The sequence below is a fragment of the Lepus europaeus genome, chromosome 12, assembly GCF_033115175.1.
Source record: "Lepus europaeus isolate LE1 chromosome 12, mLepTim1.pri, whole genome shotgun sequence".
Classification (NCBI taxonomy): Eukaryota; Metazoa; Chordata; class Mammalia; order Lagomorpha; family Leporidae; genus Lepus; species Lepus europaeus.
In genome coordinates, this window is record NC_084838.1 from 32,195,879 (window position 1) to 32,221,075 (window position 25,197).

Genomic DNA, 25,197 nt, shown 5'->3' on the forward strand with positions numbered 1-25,197 from the left:
ATTAGTTCTCCTTTTATGTCACTCCACTTTCCCTGTTCTGCTTTTCCCCTAGTCCAGAGGTTTGTGGCCCGTGGTGCCAATACCAAGCCTCATAATACTGCAGTACTTTTCAGTGTAATACAGACACCAACAAATTGATCTTCATGGAGAAGTGGAACTGTTGAGCAGACCAACCATTTCAGCACACTCATTTGCACATCTCTCCCTGAAGGAAATTGGCATGGAGAGGTAAAATGTAGTCAGAAGTCTTCATAATGATGGAGGTGCTCTAGCAAAAGGAGCAGTTTCACCTGACCCCCGTGAGGCTGGATGAGCTGTCCTGGCTTCCTCAGTGCTGGGATCCCTCCTGCCTCCTACTGCACCACGGCTTTGGCTCAGCTCTCAACAGGGAGGCTTCCAGTTCTGCCATTTTTGCCTCATTTATCTATTCTCATGCTTAACTCCACATTTGTTGTTGTTAATACAGGACTGGTTTTTTTTTCCATTTATAGGTTGTTATTATCATTGGTTTGGTTACAGTTGAACACAATTCTTCTTCCTTTTAAGACAATTTATTTCTGTTGTAATGAATACAACTGGTTTCATCTCAAAAGTACTCTCCCTCTTTGTTTTGGCCTCCAAGAAATTCAGACTTTACTTTTTTGGCTCATCTTTAGTAATTGTACAAGGTCCTTTGCTACACATTCTATAATTGTATCTTATATATCACGTACCATTCTACAATACAGATTATTTCTAAGCTTGCAGATCTTTTTTTTTTTTTTCAGATAGAGTAATGACCTATAATTAGATTTCTTGTCCTCTTGAGACTTGGAGTCTGAATATTGATCTATTTTCAGGCATTCCTGGAAATTTAAAGAGGCCAAGGTTTGCAATGAATAGATACACCATTAAATTTCAAGCAGTACTTTGTCCCTTGACCCATATGTTTCTAATGATGTCTACCTGTGAATTTGTTCTTTCCACCAGAGATTGCATAGAGCATTAAACACATCATTTGGAGAGGAAAAGCAACAGCGTTTCAAGACCAAACGTGTGGAAAAGAGGTAATAAAAGGCCAAAGCTAGCCAACTTTCTTTTGCTAAAATAAATATTTGGACATGTAACTGAGACTCCATACTCAAAAGTGAAGTTATAACTATCTATTCAGGTGAAATCAGGACAATTTGTTAAAAAACAAAATCAATATAAATACATGTGGTTTCAGATACAAATAAAGAAGCAAATATAAATAAATACTTATATATACCTATATGGACAGTGAAATACAGTACAGGCAATATACTGCCATGGTTAGATGTACAGTCAAGCCTCTGCATCCAAATCCTGTCTCCGTCATTTAAATATGCATGAACTTGAGCAAATCACTTACTCAACCTCTCTGTGCCTCAGGTTCCTCATCTGTGAAGTGGGAGACAAAAATAATACCTACATGAGATAATACATGTAAAGCCCTAAAAACAAAGTAAATGTCTAATAAATACTTGCTATGGTTATGTACAAAATTCGTGTAAAGCTTAACATGAGAACTGCAGGCAGTTAATTTCATGGAATACTTTTCACCATGTCTCCACTCCCCCACCCTTCTCCATGCAGCAGACATATTCTGCCTAGTTCTGGTTCTATTCTACACACTCTAAATAAAAGAACACCTCAATAATAGGAAGCAGCAAGCATTAAAAGCACTTGAAAAGTGAAACTCCACACCCGTGACTAACAATGTCAAAAGCACTTGGGTCTGGCTCCTGGTGGCCTTTGTCATCTGCTGCCCAAGGTAGTCCATGTGGTTCTTTCATATGCCCCAAGGCCTCAGATGTGGGCATCAGCTCCAAGCAAAATTGCCATCTGTGGTATATCCTCACCTCAAATCTTGGCTCTCTAGGTAGTTTTGAAATCTAACATTCACCACTCCCCTTCATAGCAAAAGAAAGAGGTGGAAAACGTGATTCTTTTTCACTGTTTGTATCTCCTCTGGGACTGCTGACGTCCCCTTCTCCCCAGTTTTCATCTAGCTTGTCAGAATCATTTCCATTTTCCCTTAAAGATTCTGTTTCCAGTCACTGAGCACTATCCCTAGTCTGCGATATTCCTGTATCATATTGCAACTTGGCTAGTAACCAAGCTGTAGACTAAATCAGGTTACAGCTGTACCATGTCATGTTACACATATTTTTATATAATTACTTTTAGCATAGATTTTTAACCAGAGGAACACAAGAAGACATAACAGCAAAGATACCATATTGCAACAACAAAACACTGCCTTTCCAATGCTGATAGAAACAGGGAGCCTAGTGATCCCATCTCCAATTGTGATCTGATTCATATTCACATCTTCCTCACCTAAACTGAGAATCAGATGTGACTTTCACTCAACTTACACACTTTTCTGGATAGATTCCCTTCCTGAACCCTTTATTTTGAGGAGCTACAGCAGAACATGCCTTCATGGATGTGACCTGATTTATCTACAGCTTGTCACTAGTGGACCAGCAATATGATACAAGGATACCACAAACAGCTTGAGAGTGGGTGGATGAGGGAGTTCACAGTGACTGCAGAGAGAGACTGTCAGGGATTATGGAAGTGACTCTAACAAACTAAGTAAAAACTGGGGAGAATGCCCAGAAGAGAGATGAACAATGAAAAAAGAATCATGTTTTCCACATTTTTTTTTGTTATAGATAAGAGGGTAAGTGTCTTGGGCCCATATTTCCTATGTCCCAAATCCCTACAACCCAACACCTGCAACCTTCAAAACACAATGAATGTTTGGGGTCTCACAGCTCTCATGTCTCTTTTGAATAGTCCAACAGAGTAGTGAGCCTCAACATGATGTGAATGATCTGTGGAAGCCTATTTTGATCATGTTTAATGTTAAACAAAGCTCTCTCACTATTCATGTTATACTTTAATACTTGATACCAACACAACCTAAACATTACTGAAGCCAAGAATATAAAACTTATTCCTTCTATACACTAAATCGTACATTCAGCATCTGTCACCGAGCATTCGTAGGTACTCCAGAGCTACACCAATTATCAGAGCACTGATGATGCTAGCAATGTGAGCTTGCTTAGGAATCCAGTTTTTGCTTCTTTTTCCATATTATATTCCCAGATAGATATGCAAACCTCCAGGGCCTTTTCAACTATCTCAACTTACCTGATCACTGTGGGTGCTTGGTCAGTCCAAGAAAATGTGTTGACACTCTACTCCCAAGTCTTCCCTGCAACGAATCAGTCTATTGTGCTAGACTTAGGTCAGCTGACTTGGAAAGTTCTCTCCATCTTCCCTTGGAAAACCATCTACTCAAATGCTCATAACCGCTATAACTTGACACCCTGTCTCTGTGATCTCTATCTATTTAAACAGTAAAAGAATGAATAAACTGCTAACACACAAGTTTGAAGAAGGGCTTAGAAAGATTTAGGGCCATGGTATGGAAGCAGATGTAGCTTCTTTTGTACTTAATGTAGAAGGGGGAACCGTGGATATTGAAAGAGACTATATACTGTCCTTGAATCATTCAGCACATGATTTCATGTAGGTTTTGGTCTATCCTACAGCTCAGTAGGTTCCTGATATATACCCCCAATTTTTCCCTTTCCTCTCACTCTAAGACACACAAAAATTGCAAACAATATAGCCAGCACCACAAACAAGATTACCTCAAAATTATTCAAAATCAATATGGAAAAATTTGAGGAGAAAAGGAAAAGGACTGTTTTGTTGGAAGGAAAATTACAACTGTATCTTCTGGTTATGGTCTAAAGCCAGTGGAGCTATGTCTGAGTTCATGTGTCCCAGCCAGGACACCAGAAAACTGAGCTCTGGGGCCCTCTGCTCATTTCTAACTGATTTCACTTATGACAAATGACTAAAAAAGGGGGGGAGGGAGGACAGGATTTGGGGAGTGTTTGTGTGTTTTGTTTTGAAAGACTTATTTATTTGAAAGGTAGAATTAGAGAGAAGACAGATAGAGATCTTCCATCTGCTGGTTTACTCCCCAAACAGATGCAATACATGGGGCTGAGCCAGGCCGAAGCCAGGAACCAGGAGCTTCTTCTGGGTCTCCTACATGGGTGCAGAGACCACGTACTTGGGTCATCTTCCACTGCTTTCCCAGACACTTTAGCAGGGAGCTGGATTGGAAGTGGAGCAGCCGGAACTCAAATGGGTGCCCATAGGGATGTCAGTGCTGCAGGCTGTGGATTTAACCTGCTATGCCACAGCCACAGCCACAGCCACAGCCATAGCCCGTTTATGTGTTTTAATAGCTTGGGGCATGTATTAGTTGGGTTTTGCTGTGTGAGAAATTATCCCAATAGTTAATGTTTTGAAAAACAGTGAGTTGCTTACTAATCTGTGGGTCAACTCTACAGTTTGCTGATCTGAGCCAGATCTGTTGATTTCACCTGGGTTTGCTCATTTGTCTTCAGCCAACCTGGGAAGAACAGAGGAAGCAGCTGAGGGCTGTCTGGTTTATGATGGCCTCAGCTGGGGCACCTGGAAATACTGGGGACTCTCTCCACATGGCCTGTCATCACCCAGCTGGCTAGTCAGGGATAGTTCACATTGCAGCTGCAGGGTCCTGAGAGTGGAAGCATGCAAGGTTTCTCTAAAGCTTAGGCTTGGAACTGCCATCTGTTAATTTGGATTGGTCAAAACAATTTAGTAGACCAGTCCTAATTCACGAGAAGCATATTCAGCATCCTGGGTAGAATGAGCTACAACCTCACATTCTAGAGGGACATAGATGAAAGGAGGAACAAGGAATGTGACCACATTTGCAACCTGCCACAGGACAAAGCAATGTAGAACCATCCTAACAAGTCACTGTTTCTATTCTCAACCGTATATCTGCAGCATGACTTCATTTCACTGTCCTTCCTCTTCTCCTGGCAAGTCTCCAGGAATGAAGTTGATTCAGTTGTATGGATGATGGGAACAAAAACACAACCGAGGGGGGTGTTTTGCTTTGCCCTGTGATAGACTGCAAAATTGGTCAAAACCCTCCTCTTTCTCCTTCTTCTCCTAGGCCAGAAGAAATCAGCAGCTATGCTGCTTAGGGCTCAAATCTGTTGTTGTACTGAAAAACTTGTCATTGCACCTAAACTGTTCAAGTGCGTTTCAGAAATGAGATCCCTCTGCTCCTGTGCCTAGCTAGAAATAACTTTCTTGATTGGTGGGAGGTAGCACAATGGAAGCTTGAAAGGCAATTGCAAATTGGTTTCTATTTGGCTTTCATTATCCTAATGAGAACCTGAGTACTTTCTTGGGATTTTTTTTTTAAAGCATCAAAACTGACCTGTCAATCTCAACCCACATAAAGCCATTCCTATGGTAGAAAATATTTTGTTCAAACCTATAGCTTGCATGCTTTGATTCTTCCCCAAATCAAGTGGTAAACATCAGGTGATCCTGTGAGACCAAGGCGAAGCCATGCTGTCATATCTTTCAGCAGGCTGATGCTTAGAGTTCAACACCTGAGAAAAACAGATTTTCACTTTTTAAAGCATCATCTTTATAGCCACATAATGTTTCAAGGCCATGCTGTTTCCTGAGCTTCACCTGCAGGAATGGAATAAAAAGACACCTAAGATTCTTCACAAAACGACATGCCAGACCTGGTTCCATCAGCCCTGCACATGATACCTCATTCCAGTTTCTGAGCAGCAAAAGACCTCATAAGAGCCTGAACGTCGTTTGGGAGTTCATGGTTCCTATTGTCTCCATGACATTCAGCAGGCAATTTTTCCCTGGCTTTCTGACTTCATCGCTAAATGCATACTCAGCTCCATATTATTCACACAGGAAATGGCTACCAGATGGGGAACAGCACTTTGAGTGCTGCAGAATGCGAGGTAAACCTAAAATAAAATGTCTCTGTTTCTTAGATCCAATGTGGCACCCAGGCAGCTCATGGTGTGGAATACTTCCAGTCTGAGTCACGACAACCAACGAAAATACATCTTTAGTGATGAGGGAGGACAAAATCAGCTGGGCATCCGGACGCCCCAGGACATCCCTCTCCCTCCAAGGAGAAGAGAGCTCCCTGCCTCTCTGACCACCAATGGGAAAGCAGACTCCGTAAACGTAGCCCGGAACTCAGTGATGCAGGAACTCTCAGAGCTCGAGAAGCAGATTCAGGTGATCCGCCAAGAGCTGCAGCTGGCTGTGAGCAGGAAAACGGAGCTGGAAGAGTATCAAAGGACAAATCGGACTTGTGAGTCCTAGGTGGCCATGCTGTTCCCTTCTCTCAGTTCCTGGCATTCCTCTGAGCCCTTGAGACACTTTGTAATGCTCTTTTGTAACTACTGACGAAGGTGTGGGGAAGCTGAGGTTGAGGTCTTCTTAGAGGTCAAGTCTGCTCTCCCTCACCTACAGTATGGCAGCATCTCTTCCCACGCTCCCTCCCTAGGTCTCCAGGGTAAGAGCCTTTTTCATAGCAGGAGTTGGAAACCAGGAGGAAACTCCATGTAAGGGATCTGTGAGTAACCAGACAACCCCAGCAGCTTTTCACTAGGTGCCACAGTAATTTCTGGTTTTTAGCCCTCTCTGCACTTTCCACAAGAGATAAAATTGTTACACATACCTATGTTTTATTGGGTTGTTGGTTTTAATCTTAATCTAGCACAGGATTATCCAGGGTTGCAGTTTTTGATCCAGCTCCCCAAACTAAATTTTTTTCCAGATTCTGAATGAGGAGCAAAGTTAAGAGTGAAATAAACTTGGGGGAGAGGCATACTTAAAAATTAGCTGAGCTCAGTATCACAGTTGGCAAGGATGGATGGGGTCAGGCAAGAGCTACTTATTGAGAAGGTTCTAGATCTCTGATCCCATCCTGGTTATCATTTAGTAGGAACATGTTTGCACAACACTATGAAAGGGGACAGAGATATGAGTGGGAGCAGAGGACAGGCAGAAGAGGCATTAAAATGCACATCCTTCTTTTAGGACAAAAGCTCTGGGACATCAGGCAATTTGGCTGAGAAACGAATAGGACTTGAATTCTAATCCAAGTATCTCCATCACAGTGTGTGCCTTTTATAAGGGAAAAGAAAGAGAAAAGCGAAGCAAGGTTGTGGCCTTAGAATGAACCTGGGAATATCTCTGTTTTTTGCCTATAACAGAGAATAGGAGCTGGCACTGTGGATTAAGGGAAATGTTCTCCACACCACACACTAGGCCATTGTCAGAAAAGCAGCCACCTATCCCTTAGTCACAGGAATCCCAAAATTGAACCATGAGCCTATGAATATTGCAAACTTCAACATTCAGAAATCTGCCCTGTCTATGCTTTGTAGACTGGTATAATCACCAAGTCAGCCCTCCCAACCTCATCCCCATTTATCTCTGAGGAGCCATGAACAGATCTTGGATCCTGATCATCTTCCAGGCTGCATCTAATGCCCAAAAAAGAGATGTGAGTAGTCCAGCTTCCCCCTCTGCCTGGAGACCCCTTTTCCATTGTACAACTGCTTTAGCATGCAGAGGGGGAAAGAAACATGGGAAATTTAGAATACATTTCCCAAGTGGTAGTGAAGAGTCGTACACAGAATGCCAGTTGCCAGGATCCTTCCCCAGACAGGGTAAGGGAGGGGGTCCAGAGGTAGGCTCAGAAACCCTACTTTAACCAATACCCTTAGGTGGCTGACACAGGTGGTCAAAAAATTACTCTGTTCTGGAAGTTTGGCTGCCCCCAGGAATGGGGGCAAGTGAAAATATTGGGGGAGGGATGCAAGGTGGGGTGGTGGTTATCATCAGGACACATCTGATGCACCTTCCATACTCCACCTCCACTCCAGAGCGTCATTTAGGTCTAGACCTCCCTGTTTATCAATTTTTGCTATATCTTTTTTGCTTAACCAATTAAGTTGAATGTCTACAATGAGTTCACAGTGCTGGGTCGAGCACTATGCTCTGTAGTAACTGCAGACAATTGGAAAGGTGTCTCAATCATAAAATTTTTCCCCCTACTTTTGGGTACATGTCTGCATTTCCACCAAGAGCTACCCAGTCCCTCAGGGAAAGATAACACCCTAAGTTCTAAATAGGTAACACCTTAGCAATTAGTTGAGAAACCCCTGGAGTGGAGGTTGGGTCAGAAATACCAACAAGGGAGGTGGGAGGACTTCACTGACCTCATATCAAACAGCTCAACAATGAGAAAACAGTGAGCCCTGAAAACAGAACAAGGACAATTTGTTTTGAAACACCTTACGCCTACATTCTCATCCCAGGCCTGTAGGAAGGTTTGCAGCTGCCTTTGGAAGGTTGCGCCCCTGAGCCCTCCCTACACATGTGCAACAGCTAAAGATGCTCTACAGACTCTGCCGTCATGCTCTGCACACCCCTGAACCTCTGCGCAGTCCACAGGCTGATGTTCAGCTGTACCTCAATTCACACAACAGCCATGCTCCTAATGTTGTACATGGACTTTTTTATAATGCAACTGATTCTGACTGTACTTGAGAAGCTGGCTATTTAAGGGAACCCAGAGGTGAATTCTTTTGTAAAGTAAATAATCCTTTTGTAATGCAATTAATTATCCCTTAATGTATCTGTTTTGTAAGTTTGGATTTTTGTATATCAGGTTTACCTTCGCTTCTCTATGAGGCATTCTGGGCAGTGGTGATCACATGCCAGACCACCCTACCTTTCCACAAAGCAGATGAACAGTGCACGCTCCTCAAGCATCTTCTGAGGAACTACCTGGCCAAAACTGTGGCCAGGATGCAGCCAGAAGCAGCAGGGTTTAGGCCTACTGCTGTCAATACTGCTTGAAACGCTTAAATGTTCTGGGTAAAGAAAAACCGTAATTGCTTGTGGTGAAATGAAGCAGTCTTCATGTTAAGTAGCAATGATTATTTTTATGGTAGTAATTGAACTGTGTTTTGCAACTTGTGAAACAGTGTTGTACTTTGTAAAAAGATTTCATGAAGTGGTGGGACCTTGAAAACCTTCTTTCTGTTCTCCACTTCTGTTCTCTCAACTCTCTTCAGGCTAAAAAAAAAAAAAAAAAGAAAGAAAGAAAAATCAGAAGCCTTCAGGTGGAATGTGAGACTTTAGTGAATTGGAGCTAAGGGATGCCACCTTGCCTCCTTTTGTGTGCTCTCTCCTCGTAAACAAACTCTGGTGCTGGGAAACCTAGAAGAGGACAGTGTCCCATGTTCCAAGGCAGAATTCCTGGAATGGGAGGCACACAGGAAAGCATGACTGGATGAGATGGAACAGATATGGTTATTTGGTTTGTGTCGATAAGAATAAGGGCCCCAGAGTATATGTAGATAGATGAGAAAGAATCTTCCTCCAACAATTAAAAACAAATTGGAAGAATTACTGGACAGCCAAATGAAGAAGTCTCAGGGCCCTAATCAGCTGAGGTTTTTAGTGGGCCGAGGGTGATGCTCCATTATTTATGAATCTTCCGGTTGCACAAACCCTATACAGGAGTTGCTTCTTCCCTTCCAGCCAGAGAAGTCGTAAGCAAAGTCGTAATGTGCCTAGTAGAATGGAGTTCTATTAACTGATGAGAGTTCTCAGTGCTGGTGCTGGGTGTCTACCCTTGGAGCAAGAGAAGCACTTCCTTGGTGTGAATAAAGAACAAAGGGGAAGAAACCATGCTAGAGCCTCTTTTTCTCCCAAACCATATTTTGATGAGTCAGTCAGGAAATCCAACCTGTCCTCAAATAAATTACTTTCTAGTCATTAAAACCACTGTTCAACCCACACCATTATTCCTTTCTCTACCCACCTAAACAACACATCTAATCCAGAATTCCCGCACTCCTTATTTTTAGTTACTAATCATTTTATGAAAATAATGTACTTCTAAGTATTTTCTTAAGGTCTGTGAAGAGTATTTGCATTGTGTCTTCATTTTAATGTGTTTGCAAATGCTCCGCTCCAAGAACTGAAATGCTGTCTTGTGAGCATGAAGTGAATGGGCTGTTTTGCTCCAGCCACTTTTCTTGTACAACCATGTGGATGGACTAGATGTCCTCAGGTCTTTTCCATATTCAGTTTCTATGACTGTGGAATAAATGTTCAGATAGAAACTTCACTTTCGGATGTATTGCTGCATTGTCTTTGGGGACTCAGATGTCATGGTAACAGCTCACTTCTAATAGAAGACCCAATACTGCTATGCTTTATGCTTTGTTTCCTTGACATAGTTCAAAGAAGTAGCACATGCTATGCTGAGAAAACTCGGACCCAGGCATCATGAAGTAGACTTGAAACAGCTTTATCTGAAGAGGCACTACAGAAAAAAAACCACAGCACTTACAGATCTCTAACAACTTTGCCCTAATAGCCCTCACTAAGCAGTCCCACAAACATCTGCTAAACAGTTTTCACTTAAGTGTCAAGCGCTAAAGACACAGTGAACAAGATGGGTATGGTCTCTAACTCAGAGACCTTTTCCCAATCTGGTATCTTCACAACCTGAAGACAGTACACTAAGAGCTAATGTTTACTGGGCACTTACTATAAATCATGACCTCATTCAATCTTCTTAACCCCAGGAAACTAATACTTCAGATATACTCCAGAGTTGGTAAACAAGACCTACTAGTTTATAGATAAACTGAAGATCAGAGAAATTTTACCCAGGTCACACAGCCAGTAACAGTTGTAGCAGAGATGTAAATGCACATTGCAATGACTTAATATTGTCAGAATTCTGATCATTGCCTTTCTCTTCCTCCTCTAATCCCTTGTCTTATTGCCTCCTGCTCATGCCCTCAGCCTGGTCCCCAGTTCCACAGAAGACACAGAAACTGATACAAGCACACCTACATTTGTCCATTTAAGTCACAACTATAGCCTCTTAAATCTTACCAAAATAGCGTTTCAACAGTATTTCTTGCTGTCCAGTCAAAAACTGATACAAGCATAGATGTAAATCACATGGCAGACCACCAGAATCAGACATGTTGACAATTTCTAACAATCCAGGCAGTTTTAACTGTTCACAAATTTGCATTTGTGAATCCTCTAGCCCAATGCACTTGTGATGCATATTGTTTTGGAATATACTGAAGTCAAATCTCATAAAAATATAAACCTATTATAACCAAATTCAACTTCCAGGGATGTTTGACATCATTCAGTCACTCACTTTTTGCATGTTTATAGTAAGCCAGGCACTGAGTTAGTTTATGGAGGTAAAGATCCTGAGGGCCAGCGCTGTGGCATAGTGGGTAAAAGCTGCTACCTGTAGTGCTGGCCATATGGGCACCAGTTCCAGTCCCAGCTGCTCCCCTTCCAATCCAGCTCTCTGCTATGGCCTAAGAAAGCAGTGGAAGATAGCCCAAGTCCTTGAGCCCCTGCCACCAACATGGGAGATGCGGAAGAAGCCCCTGGCTCCTGGCTTCAAATCAGTCCAGCTCCGGCCTTTGCGGCCATTTGGGGAGTGAACCAGCGGAAGAAGAGCGCGGTGTGTGTGTGTGTGTGTGTGTAACTCTGCATTTCAAATAAATATTTTTTAAGAAAAGATTCTGATCCCATGGAGCTGTCTAGAGGGGGAACATAAATTGGCAACATAATGTGGTGTGTACTCTGATAAAGAAATGCACACTGGGTGTTGTACAAGCAAAAAGGACACTAGGTGTTTGTGTGTGTGACTACTGGTCTGTAAGTGGGGTGGAGAGATTAGGTTGAGGGTAAACCGGCATCTCAAATAAAACATACATGTGCAGAGCTCCAGAGCTGGGAAAACATGAAAATGAAGAACTGGGCATTTCAGACAGTCAATATGACTATAAGGCACAAGGTAGCTGACAAGCCATAAGGACTGGAAAGACAAAATACAGGCAAGATCAGTGTGCTAAGCCTGATTTGTACTCTGAAGACTACAAGAACCATTAAAGAAAAGGATTTTAAGCTGAAGAGGTCTGTATGAAAAGATCAGGATTCTTACCACTAGGTGGGGTTGGCTCTTGTAGTTAACTTGATGTTCTGGAATAACTTGGATGATGACACTTAACCAGGACAGGCAGACTAAAGATAGACAGACACAGATTAAATACAGATGGCCTAGATTTCTTATTCTTTTCTAGAGAGAGTAAGGAAAGATAGGTGGAAAGAAAAATTGACCTATTGATTTGTAACAATTAGTATTTATTGAACATTTACAAGATGCCAGGCACTATGTTGAAAGTCTCCTATATATTGACTTATTTCAACCTCATTTAAACCTATGACATAGTTATTACTTTATAGAAGAAACTCATGCAGAGAGGTAAAATAATATACTAGTAAGTGGCAATGCCATATACCAGGCAAGACTGACTTTCAAAGAAACTACCTTAACATAGTGCTTAGAATCACAATAAGCACTCAACAGATCCTGGGAGAGCAGGGAGAAAGCTTTTTTGGCTCAATTCTACTCTAAAACAAGGTACTGCAAGAACTCAAGAAATACAGAAGCAAAATGCAGTCCTAATCCAGGCTCTGGCAGAGAGCCTACTTAGATTAGAACTATCAAGGATAAATATACTAGGTTTATAATCTTCAGAAAACTTAAAATAACTCAGAAACCATTTTTACTTCATTTATCCCTGATGATACAGTTTGATATGGGTTTCCTCTAAGGATAGTCACATTTCAAGTCTGTGGATCAATTAAGTGACCCTAGAACCTATTTCCTTATCTCCAAAGTAAGGACATGGTCTGAGATCCCTTTCAGATCTCACAACCTAACTTTCAAATTATTCCATTCCAGATTCCAGTAACTTGAGATCTTCAAAATTTATCATTATTATACCAATGTGAACACACTATGGTTCCTACTTTGTCCACTGCTTCTCTCAAAAAAAAAAAAAAAAAAAAGGTTAACCTACCTACATTAACAGAAGCCTCAGCTATCATGGGCTATCTACAGAGCTGATGTTCAGAATTCACAATACCTCCTTTTATTATCACAAAAAATTTAAAATGCAGTCAGGAGAGGTTTTTCATGTAACGAGATTTGAATTCACATAGTGACCTAGTAAAGCAGACTTGTGAGAGCTGAAGCAACTTCATCACGGAAACCTTTCCTGCACCTCTGCCAAATCTTGGGAACTACACTGTTGAGACACTGTCCTTTCCAAGTCTTAATTGTAGTAACTGTGAAGTATGCTATTAAAAAGACCTTAAGAGCCTACGTTAGGAAGAGCTCAATTTGGGCAGAAATTCTCAGAAAGTATAGTTCGATTTTCCTTTGAGACAATGTTTAAGTATCTGTATGCCAGGATTTTCCTATGGTGTAAATCCAATTTAACATACATACAACACATTAATTTTTCTTTTTTTAAGATTTATTTATTTATTTGAAAGGCAGAGTTACACAGAGAGAGGAGAGGCAGAGAGAGAAAGGTCTTCCATCCTCTGGTTCACTCCCCAAATGGCCTCAACAGTCAGAGCTACACCTATTCGAAGCCAGGAACCTGGAGCTTGTTCTGGGTTCCCACATGGGTAAAGGGCCCCAAGCATTTAGGCCATCTTCCACTGCTTTCCCAGGCCACAGCAGAGAGCTGGATCAGAAGTCGAACTGCCGGAACTTGAACCAGCGCCCGTACAGGATGTCAGCACTGCATGCAGCAGCTTTACCTGCTACACCACAGCGATAGCCCCACACATTAATTTTCTATTTGCTCTCAGTGTAGCTGTATTATCCCAACAGTCAGGTAGACTTTTATGGCAGCAACTACTCAAAATTTTTCTGCAGACCCACTGGGGCTTGGATATATCAGCCAACTGACAGTTCTCAGGAAAAAAAAAAAAAAAAAGGAACAAAATTTAAAGGCTTTCCATACAACACATGGGAATAAAGACCAGTATACAAGCTCCTATGAAAACCAGCATTATCATCCCAGAAGGTCTAAGTAGATGGACACTAATTTGTTTGTCTTCACAGCATAAAATCACTCTAGTGGTTTGCACATTATACCATAGGCACAGAACTCATGCTCTTAAAGAACAGTGATAAATTTGCACAGAGACTAAGAAAAAACAAGAATCCACTGGAAATTCATGTAAGACTACAATAGTAGCAGAAACAGCTCAGTATCTTCTAAAAAAAAAAAAAATCCCTGGAGTAAGTAGGACAGTAAGAGCCAAGTCATATGGTTAAGATACCTGCCTGACAAGACATGTGATTTTGGTGAAAATCACAATGACATTGCTAAATAACAACAAAAGAGACCAAAAATAAATAAAGAAGAGTGAGATCATTCCTACAAGATCTGTAAGATGAGACACCTCCAATGCATATTTATGGAAAGCATTAATTCAAAGAAATTACCCTTTAAAGTTCCTAAAGATCTACAGCTGTGATTTCTAACTTTTTGGGGATCATGAAGCTTCAAAATGCCTTTAAGCATCTGAAAAGACCTACAAATAATGCACATGCAATCCAGATGAAATTTTCTGTGCAATTTGAAGTATTCTTGAAGCCCACTCACCTCTTCTGTAGAGAGAGGCTGAACTGCCATAAAAATCACCACTGTTTTGGGTCGTTACCTGAAAAGGGCATTGAAAGCTCACCTTACAGATCTAAAGCTAGTTGGGATCAGGGGCTCTCTGCTCTCCTCAACTACAGGAACTTCCCCTAAATTCAGCATACCATGGCATTAGTATTTTCCTCCACAATATTGCACACACCCCATGGTATCCTGGTACTAGGCAGCTGGCATTCTCAGACAACAGTCACAAAATAAGTAATATTCAAACCCAAAGCACCCGCTGCCCAATAAGTCTACTTGTCCCCCAGCCAACAAAGTTATTCTCAAGCCTTTCTTCTAAGAGCAGGCAGCAAAAGCATCTTTTCACTGAATGCAAACAGTGTGTTCAGCAGGATCTTATCCTATCATTGTGTATGAGTGTGTGCGCTTGGCAGGGTGAATGGAAATCAAGGGATCCATGGCCTCCAGAGACCTTGTACGATCCTTGCAAGTAGACTTATTTCTTAAGTCACATCAGATGACTTTGTGGAATACATTACTAGCCCTGCTAGTAAACACAAAACAAGAACTTTGCCATTAACCAGCTTCTAGGGCAAGTGATGATCCACAGGGATCCACTTAATATTGCCCTTATCAGGGGCATAAAAATCCTCTGACACGCTAGTTATTACAAAACTTAACAATTCATAGGGCCGGTGCCATGGCATAGTGGGTAGAGCTGCCGCCTGCAGTGCCTGCATCCCATATGGGCATCAGTTCGAGTCCCAGGTGCTCAACTTCCGATCCAGCTCTCTGCTATGGCCTGGAAAAGCAGTACAAGATGGCCTAACTCCTTGGGCCCCTTGCACCCATGTAGGAGACCTGGAGGAAGCTCCTGGCTTTACATTGACCCAGCTCTGACCACTGTGGCCATTTGTGGAGTTGAACCAGCAAGTGGACAACTTCCCTCTCTCTCTGCCTCTCTTGTAACTCTGCCTTTCAAATATATAAATAAATCTTTAAAAAAAACACCACCAACAAAAAATGACACTAGGAAACCTTTAAAAAAAAATTCAAGAACTCTCAAAGAGCCAGGCAACTTTAGACCCACAGAACAACAAATCACAACCTATTACACTCAACAGTGAACTATGGAAGAGAACTGAGTAGTTTAAGCATAATCTCTCCTCAGAACAAATGCAATAAAACAACTAGGAGAAAAGTGCTTCAATTAATCAAAGAACTAAATATTTTAAATGCAGCCAGTCTCTTAATCTAAGCTGATTATTTCATTCAAGAGCATTCCTAGAATAGCAGGTGTAAAATCAGTGAGTAATTAAAAAAATGTATCAGAGAAAAACCACAAACACAATGTGCAAACTGAGTCCTGCTTTAATTGAAGCTTGTGCAGTATAAAGTCCCACAAAACATTACAGAGGATCTTTTGGAAAACAGGGATTACAAGAACCCCTGTGGAGAAGAGGATGAGAGTAATTCATGGCTCCCCGAGGCCTCTCTGTGTTGGGTTCCCAGAGCACCCAGAAAAATCTCTTCACCTTCTTAGTTTTGCCCCCCCCCCCCCCAATCCTCTCCAATCTTGATTTCATCAGAAGACAAAGGGTGTTATATCATTTGACATTATTCTGGCCTCAAGAAATTCAAAGACGTCAAGTAGCTGAATTCAAAACTTAAATAACTTCAACAAGGAAGCCAGCTGACCTTAAAAGTTACTTTGCTAGTAAAGGGAAAATGGATTGAATTATCCTGGACATAATTTCATTAAGGCTTCAAACCATCCAGGAAAGAGTAGTACAACTATACTATTTTATAATCTAAGTTTACAAAATGTATACTACCCAAATCAAGAAAAGTTTGTGCCCACAGATAGCTTACTTTTAAAAGATCACTCCCCCAAAATAGTGTTGTTTCTACTTTGTTCCCTTTCCATGTCAAAAAAATACCAACGTAACTTCTTCAGGAGGAATGATGGGCCTGAAGAAGAAAATGTTGAAAAGTGTAAAAACCGGAAATAAACAAAGCTGGTAGCGACGAAAAATAAGAATTGTTTCTAATTCATTCTAAAACCCAAGACTTGCATTTACCAGTCCTGTCCCCTGAAGTCATCTAGCTATTGGAGAGGAGAGCTCGGACATAAAGTCTATAGAGGAAAGGTAGTTGACAAACTGTCAAGGAGAGAAGAGGTAGAGGTCTGGTGGTTAATGAATAAGTGCCTGTCTAGTCAGCTTCTCTTCTCGTAACTTGGTTCAACCAATGTAGATGCGATGGAAATCATTGGCACCAAAAGCAGCATTACACTTGGGACATTTGCGCTGGCGGGTGTCATAGCGTGTCTTCACACACTCAAAGCAGAACACATGAAAACACTTGGTAAGTACAGCATCCTTTTTACGCATGTTGCAGCATGGACAGGTCAGACGTGCCTAAAAAAGGAAATAAATCAGATTGTACAAACGGTTCTCATATATAAGCAAACAACTACAGCAAAACCATAAGCATTGAGACAAATTATTTTCTCACCCAAAATGCAAACTCTTCTGAGGCTACTTTCATTTAAAGAAGTTCAGTATTTATCCTCCCAACACATTAATAGACCATTTCAGGCTCCAACAAGAAAACACAAAGAAATCACTGAGGCAGTTTTGCTAACCTTGTAATCCTTAATCTCCTCCATCAGAATCTCATCACATTTGGGTACATTGTCTGGTTTCTTTGTGGTCTCAAGTTTCCTTCGAAGTCTAGAGATGTCCTCCTGTGGTAGGACAGCATACCCATTAGACACAAGTCCCCAGACCTGCCATTTTTGGAGAAAAATAATTGCTGCAACTTGAATTTTCCATTGTGGAAAGTATGTTCTGTCTTGTTATGTCCAATTATATTTAGGAATGTAGGGAATTGCAAATGGCAAGGTATTTTGATTCAGAACAGGCAACCACAATCATATCCCTAAATTAAAGTTGCACTTAACTACCGCCAATTCAATCTTCTGGAAATATAAGATATATAGGAAAGGTCACTTCATTTTGTGGTAATCAGTTTTAAGCTAAAGGCAGACTGGAAAGTTACAGATGTATGTTAGGAAAGTTTAGAAAGGTATGAGAAACAGATGACATGACAAAAATTGAGAACTTTTTGTTCATTTATTTGAAAGGCAGAGTGACAGAGAGGGAGAAACAGCTGAGAGAGTTATCTTCCATCTGCTGGTTCACTCCTGAAATGGCCACAACAGCCAGGGCTTGGCCAAGGTGAAGCTAAGAGTCAGCTAGGAGTCCCAACTGGGTAGCAATAACCCAAACACTTGGACCATAAGCCATAATCTGCTGCTTCCCTGGTGTGTTAACAGAAAGCTGGATCAGAAACCTGGAGCAGCCAGGACTCAAATGGGCACTCTGACATGGATGTGGGCATCCTAAATGGCAGCTTATCTGCTGTGCCCCCATGCCTGCCAAGGAGAAACTTTTAAGATTTATTTTATTTATTTGAAAGGCAGAGTGACAGAGAGATCTCCCATCTGTTGGTTCACTCCCCAACTGGCTATAATGATCCAGAGTCAGGCCAGGCCAAAGCCAGAAGCCTGGAACTCCATCTGGGTCTCCCACATGGATGACAGGGGTACAAGTACTTGGTGCATTAGCAGGGAGCTGGACTGAAGCAGAGCAGCTGGGATTCAAACCAGTGTCCTGATATATAGTATGCTAGTGTCACAACACCAGTTCCCTAAAGGAACTTTTAAATCCTCTAAAATTACTAGGCTGCTACTGCTTTAACAATTCATTAATTCATTCATTTAATAAATATTTGTTTCATGCCAATTAGGTGGTAGGCACCATAATAGGCTTGGGAGATATGGCAGTAAAGCAAACAGATTCAGTCTCTTCTCACAGGGAACTTACAGTCTAATAGGAAACGACACACATTAGACTAATGACTTTTCCATCACACGGATCACTTCAGACCTCAGAAAACATCTAAAATGCAAAATGTAAAGACAACTTGGGGCCAGCATTGTGGCTTAGCAGGGTAAGCTGGCCTGGGATGCCGGCATCCCACATGGGTGCTGGTTCAAGTCCCAGCTGCTCCACTTCTGATCCAGTTATCTGCTAATGCACCTGGGAAAGAAGCAGAAAATGGCCCAAGTACTTGGGCCCTTGCACCCATGTGGGAGACCTGGAAGAAAGTCTTGGCTCCTGGCTTTGGTCTGTTGCAGCCATTCAGGGGGTGAAACAGAGGACTGAAGATGTCTCTGTCTCTCCCTCTAACTCTGCCTTTCCAATAAAATAAATGATTTTATAAAAAAAAAAAAAAAAAGAAACTGCTCTTACCTGAGCTCGTTTGAAATTGAACATGTCCTTTTCTTTGGTGACACTGTTCTCCACAATCTCATCCTGAAAATCATGTAGCTTCTTCTGAGCCAACTCCAACTGTGCTTTGAGGTCATCTGCAAGTTGGGCTGCCTCCATTGCCTACACAGGAGAAACAACATCATTGTACTACCTCTTATTTCCAATGAGGCAAAGTGTTAACCAAGTTCAAGGAACAAAGTGAACAACATTTTACTAAAATACATAATTTCATCAATGCTCTTCTTACTTGTTACTCTGAGACTATCACTTTAGATTTCAGGCATCAATCATACCTTGCGTTTGTTCATCTCTAAGGCTTGGGTCCTAAGACCCAGCTCCTTCTCCCCTGTGCCAATGTTGCTCTGTAACAGATGCTCCTTCTCTTCTAGTTTCCTTACTACTTGTAACTGGGCATCAACCTTTGAAGAAGACAAACAGATTTCAACACAACAGGAAGAAAAATAAAATAAAACTGACTATGCTCTCTTAGTCAACAGGCCCACAAAATAGAAAATGTTAGAAATCTCAACTATCACTGATTTTCCCTATGAACTCTTCAAAATACAAGAGCATTTCAAAAAAATTTGTGGAAAATAGAATTAAAAGATAAGTTTATTTTTGTGTAAAAACATTTTGAAATCCAGTTTTTTCATAATACGCATTTTCCATGACCTTTTTGAAAACCTTTTTTTTTTTTTTTTTTTGACAGGCAGAGTGGACAGTGAGAGAGAGACAGAGAGAAAGGTCTTCCTTTTGCCATTGGTTCACCCTCCAATGGCCACCGCGGTAGGCGCGCTGTGGCCGGCGCACCGCGCTGATCCGATGGCAGGAGCCAGGTGCTTCTCCTGGTCTCCCATGGGGTGCAGGGCCCAAGTACTTGGGCCATCCTCCACTGCACTCCCTGGCCACAGCAGAGAGCTGGCCTGGAAGAGGGGCAACCGGGACAGGATTGGTGCCCTGACCGGGACTAGAACCCGGTGTGCCAAACCTTTTGTACATGCAGCAGGTCTGAGATAATTAAAAGCTTCATTTTTCATATAAAATATTTCTCAAGATTCAAATAAGAATCTGGGATTTCAGACTCTTCCAAATTGACAAAAATACAGGAAACTGTAATTACAGATATATACCTTCTCCAGCCATACTAATTCTGAAAACTTGGCAATTCATATCAGAGCATATAAATGAGGGTTCAAACAAAAATCCAACTATAGGGGCCAGGGCTATGGCACAGCAGGTTAAACTGCTGCCTAAGGTGCTGGCATCCCATATGGGTGCCAGTTCAAGTCCCAGCTGCTCCTTTTAATCCAGCTCCCTGCTACTGTGCCTGGAAAAGCAGCAGAAGACAGCCCAAGTGTTTAGGCTCTGCACTCAAGTGGGAGACCTACAAGAGCTCTAGGCTCCTGGTTTCAGCTTGGCCCAGCCCTGGCCATAGTGGTCATTTGGGGAATGAACCAGTGGACAGAAGATCACTCTCTCTGTTTCTCCCTCTATAATTCTGCCTTTCAAATAAATAAAAAATCTTTAAAAAATTTCAAATACATCCATTTCAGAATGGCCATAGAGGTTCTAAAGTCATTTTCTAGAAATTAACATACAAAGAAAAAAATCAAACAGTACTAAAAGGTAGAATATAAAATCACACACCCACTTCCTAACACCTCACTCACAAACTCTCACCCCAACAACCAGAGGCAATCAACCACTCTCACTACAATCTTTCATACAGTCTCCCAGAAATTTTAAAAATCCACAGCACATGCACATAAGTGCACATACGTTTTTAGATTTTTTTTTTCCACAGTAGCAGATCCAAATTTGCTTTAACAGCTACACCATATTCCTTTGTAGGGATTTATAATTTATTTGCCAGTACACTAACAGTGGACATTTAGTTTTTAGTTTTTTTCCCCCATCCTACTTTTTTTTTTTTTTTTTTGACAGGCAGAGTGGATAGTGAGGGAGAGAGATAAAGGTCTTCCTTTTTGCCATTGGTTCACCCTCCAATGGCCGCTGCGGCCGGCACATCTTGCTGATCCGAAGCCAGGAGCCAGGTGCTTCTCCCGGTCTCCCTTGCGGGTGCAGGGCCCAAGCACTTGGGCCATCCTCCACTGCCTTCCCGGGCCATAGCAGAGAGCTGGCCTGGAAGAGGGGCAACCGGGACAGAATCCGGCGCCCCAACCGGGACTTGAACCCGGTGTGCCGGCGCCGCAAGGCGGAGGATTAGCCTGTTAAGCCACGGCGCCAGCCTCCCCATCCTACTTTAACACAATGGAAAGCTATATTTATTCTAATTACCTGAGTCTTCAGAGTCAAAACCTGGTCTGCCAGCTCCTCTTTCTCTTCTTTAAGCAACTTATGGATCTGATTGGACTTGATACGCTCTGACATGAGCTTGAAATTTGCATCATCCTTCTCCCGTAACTGCTGCATCAAACGGATGTTTTGCTCCTGCATGTCTTCAAAGGCCTGACCTGTAACATCCATCTCAGAGAGGAGAGCTTCTTCCTCCTAAAATGAGGAAAAGGAACTTTTCATTTCAGCAGAATTTTCTAACTCCATACAGGCAAGCTATAAACTTATAGGAAGCTACAAACTGTCCTACTTTTCATTTAGACATAAATTAGACACACACAAAGCTTAGTTTTGTGGCTACGTGAGCCCTAGGAAAACAGAAGACCTATTATCTGGAGTCACTGGCATCGATTTTTCATGATATGTATTAAGTGATTTGTATTCAGTTAAACGGGTAATATTTATATCACATTAATCTAGCACAGCAGTTAAGAATATTCTATTATAAAGTACCACATTATATCAGACATTTCCATTAATTATAATAGTCAGTCCTTTGTTTCCACAGGGAATGCATTAGGGGGATTCAACCAACCATGGGTCAAAAATTTACAAAAACAGGCCAGCATTGTGGCACAGCAAGTAAAGCTGTGAATGTGAGCAACCCATATCAGAGTGGCTGTTAAGAGTCTGGCTGCTCTGCTACCAAGATAGCTTCCTGCTGATGTTCCCAGGAAAGCAGCAGAATACGGCCCAAGTACTTGAGCCCCTGACACCATGTGGAGACCAGAATAAAATTCTTGGCTCCTGGGTTTGGCCTGGCCCAGCTCTAGCTGTTGAGGCCATTTGAGGAGTGAACCAGTGGATGGAAGATTTGCTCTCTTCCTCTTTGTTTCTATCTCATCCTCTTTCTTTGATATTCTTTCAATTACATAAATAATTTCTTTTAAAAAATAAAAAAAAACCACAAAATTTAAATCTGCACTGAACATGTATGAACTTTTTCCTTATCATTATCCTCTAAACAATACAGTAAAACTATTAACACAGTACTTACATTATATTAGGTATTGTAAGTAACCTAGAGATGATTTAAAGTACACAGAAGGAGGTATGTAAGTTATGTAGAAATACTGCACTATTTATATAAGGAACATGAGTTTCTGGATTTTTGTATCCATGGGAAATCCTCAACACAATTCCTCTTGCATACTGAGGAACAACTGCTGAATTTTATCTATGGAATTTCCACAGCAGTTGCAAACATGCAGTTTCATAACCATCTGATAGATAACAAATGAATCTGAAAATGGCTTTAATTTATATTTTTTAGAGTTATTTTATAAATCAGGTGAAAAAAGCTCTTTTGTGATAAAACTTAAAAATATTTTTTTCTTTTTATCATTTAATTATTTAGCTTGCCTAATAGTTTTTCCTTCATATAGAAATTTATCTTTTCATAATTCATATAACCAACCTTTCATTCATTTTTGGTGGGCCTTTTAATAGTTAAAGTCTTCTCCATTCCAAATGAATCAAAGAGTTCAATTTTTTTTTCTAGCTCTTTAAAGCATTCATTTTTTAAAATACTATATCATACTTAATGTATGTTAAAAATACAGTTTTAAATCAGTCAAGAAAAGGAAGACTATTAAATGTGGGATAAATATTTTTAAAAAGTTGGAAAAATGTTGAATACATACTTGAACATTCTACTCTAGGATGACTTCTAAATAGGTCATAGAATTCTCTTAAATTCTTAGTTTTTATGTATATAAATAAAACAGATTTCATATACTTCATATATACAATTTTAAGCACATAATGATACTTCCCAGTCTCCCTTTCTATGATTCATTTGGAAATCACTCTAATGTAGAATGTCCAAGTATATATTCAACTATTTTCCAACATTATTTTCTTTAGTCCTCTCACATTTAATAGTTTTCTATTATTTATAATTTTCTAGTGTACTTTATTTATAATTTTCATGCGTACTTTCGTCTAATTCCAGATTTTCTATACAGCTGTAGTAACTGCTATTTACCTACTGACACTTTAACACCTGGAGGAGACCCCATTGCTAGTTTTTTTTCAGTTCTTCTTATCATTCTTGTTTACTTTTCCATACGTACCTTAAAATCAGTTTGTCTAATATCAAAATGAAAACCAAAACAAAAAAAGAGTACTTTTATTGGGATCATATTAAACTTATATATTAATTTAGGAAATATTAACAGTTTTAAGATAAAATGAATTAACCTACACAAGAACATAGTGTGCCTTCCTTCCACTTGTTCTAGAACCTACAGCAGTACAATTTCCTAATAATTATTTCAGAAAGAGAAAGAAAGGCGGCAATTACCAAATTTAAGAAAAGTCAAAGGTCTAAATTTTATAAAACGAATGTGTATAAGATCCAACAAAATTTCTTTCTGAGGCACTTAAGGATCAATTAAAATTACTTCAACTCATTTTTATTCTGTCATTTCTTAAGAAACGGTGAATAGGTCAGAGCCAATAGATTAATTCTCTGCCTGCGGCACTGGCATACCATATGGTGGCCAGATCTAGTTCCGGCTGCTCCTCTTCCGATTCAGCTCTCTGCTGTGGCCTGGGAAAGCAGTAGAAGATGGTCCAAGTGCTTGGGCCCCTGCACCCTCGTGGGATACCTGGAAGAAGCTCCTGGCTCCTGGGTTTGGATCGGCTCAGCTCTGGCCATTGCAGCCATTTGGGAAGTGAACCAGTGATAGAAGACCATTCTTTCTTTCTTTCTCTTTCTCTCTCTCTGTAATTCTACCTCTCAAATAAATAAAAACTTAAAAAAAAAAAAAAAAGAAAGAAACAGTGATGTTGTTCCTGACAGTGAATGTATGATGGCTGCAAGCACCATTTTTGGTATCTTTATTACTGAATGTTACTAAAAACTCTCTGGAACTTAAAAATGAAGAAATATATGTTCATTATGAAAAGGCAAGTAGTCTCGATAGCTCAATGACCAAGAAATAATCAACAAATTGGTTATTTATTGATAACCTATTTGGGGAGCATACTTTTCTTAGTTTATTATATTTGTCATCATAATGTATATAAAATTACATATCCCTTTTTAAAAATTTTATATTCACTGTCTCCACTGATTTTCAATAAACAATGTTTACTTATTTATTAACACAATGTTATCCATTTGAAAATAAAAGTGAATTTCTTTTTTTTTTTTTTTTGACAGGCAGAGTAAATAGTGAGAGAGAGAGAAACAGAGAGAAAGGTCTTCCTTTGCCGTTGGTTCACCCTCCAATAGCCGCCATGGCTGGCACACTGCGGCAGGTGTACCGCGCTGATCCGAAGGCAAGAGCCAGGTGCTTCTCCTGGTCTCCCATGGGGTACAGGACCCAAGCACTTGGGCCATCCTCCACTGCACTCCCTGGCCACAGCAGAGAGCCGGCCTGGAAGAGGGGCAACCGGGACAGAATCCGGTGCCCCGACCAGCACTAGAACCCGGTGTGCCGGCGTCGCAAGGTGGAGGATTAGCCTATTGAGCCGCGGCGCCGGCCAAGTGAATTTTTTGCACTGCAATAACAAAAGAATGAAAAACTTGAAAGCAAAAAAAAATACAGAGGAGAAACTATACTATCATCATAAACACTAGAATGAAAGAGCACATTTCAATGGTAGTAACTTACCTGTCAGCAACTAAAGTCACCTGTCAATTAAATAAAAGTGTACCCACCTGCTTGGCCATGGCCAGCTTCTTCTGCAGGTATTCTATCTGCTCCTCCACTGCCCGGATCTTCCTCAGGGCATCCTCATCAGCCATTTTCTTGTTCTCTTTCTTCTCCTTATCCTCTAGATCCTTGAGTCTTTGCCTTAGATCTTCCAACTATAGGAAGGAAGAGAAATTATGCAAAGAAAAAAAATTATAACTCATTTATAAAAATCAATCAATACTGAACACAGATGAGGGCTTATAACACCAAAAGAACTTTACATGCTAATGGGACATGAGAAATGATATACTAATCCATTACATTATAATACTGCTTTAATATCACTCCAGTCCAGTATCTCATGTTTCTATGAGCAATGTTTTTCATGAGTACACA

The 25,197-nt window shown here is 40.8% G+C and overlaps 3 protein-coding genes across 4 annotated transcripts in view; 2 read left to right on the forward strand and 1 right to left on the reverse strand.

Moving 5' to 3' along the window:
- The window catches only part of GRIN3A (glutamate ionotropic receptor NMDA type subunit 3A), a 211,821-nt gene extending 200,339 nt beyond the window's left edge, over positions 1–11,482 (forward strand). The window contains exons 8-9 of the mRNA XM_062207842.1: positions 970–1,046; positions 5,904–11,482. Of these exons, the coding sequence (XP_062063826.1) occupies positions 970–1,046; positions 5,904–6,243 (417 nt within the window). The 3' untranslated portion in view covers positions 6,244–11,482. The remainder of the gene's footprint in view (positions 1–969; positions 1,047–5,903) is intronic.
- Positions 1–25,197, forward strand: part of ALDOB (aldolase, fructose-bisphosphate B) — a 473,832-nt gene that overhangs the window by 306,791 nt on the left and 141,844 nt on the right. The gene's annotated exons all lie outside the window — the stretch shown is intronic.
- Positions 13,329–25,197, reverse strand: part of RNF20 (ring finger protein 20) — a 30,773-nt gene continuing 18,904 nt past the window's right edge. For both annotated transcript variants that reach the window (XM_062207843.1, XM_062207844.1), the window contains exons 16-21: positions 24,825–24,974; positions 21,098–21,310; positions 19,093–19,218; positions 18,779–18,919; positions 17,107–17,208; positions 13,329–16,879 (exon numbers count right to left, since the gene is read on the reverse strand). In XM_062207843.1, coding sequence (XP_062063827.1) covers positions 16,703–16,879; positions 17,107–17,208; positions 18,779–18,919; positions 19,093–19,218; positions 21,098–21,310; positions 24,825–24,974 — 909 coding nt within the window. In that variant the 3' untranslated portion in view covers positions 13,329–16,702. The remainder of the gene's footprint in view (positions 16,880–17,106; positions 17,209–18,778; positions 18,920–19,092; positions 19,219–21,097; positions 21,311–24,824; positions 24,975–25,197) is intronic.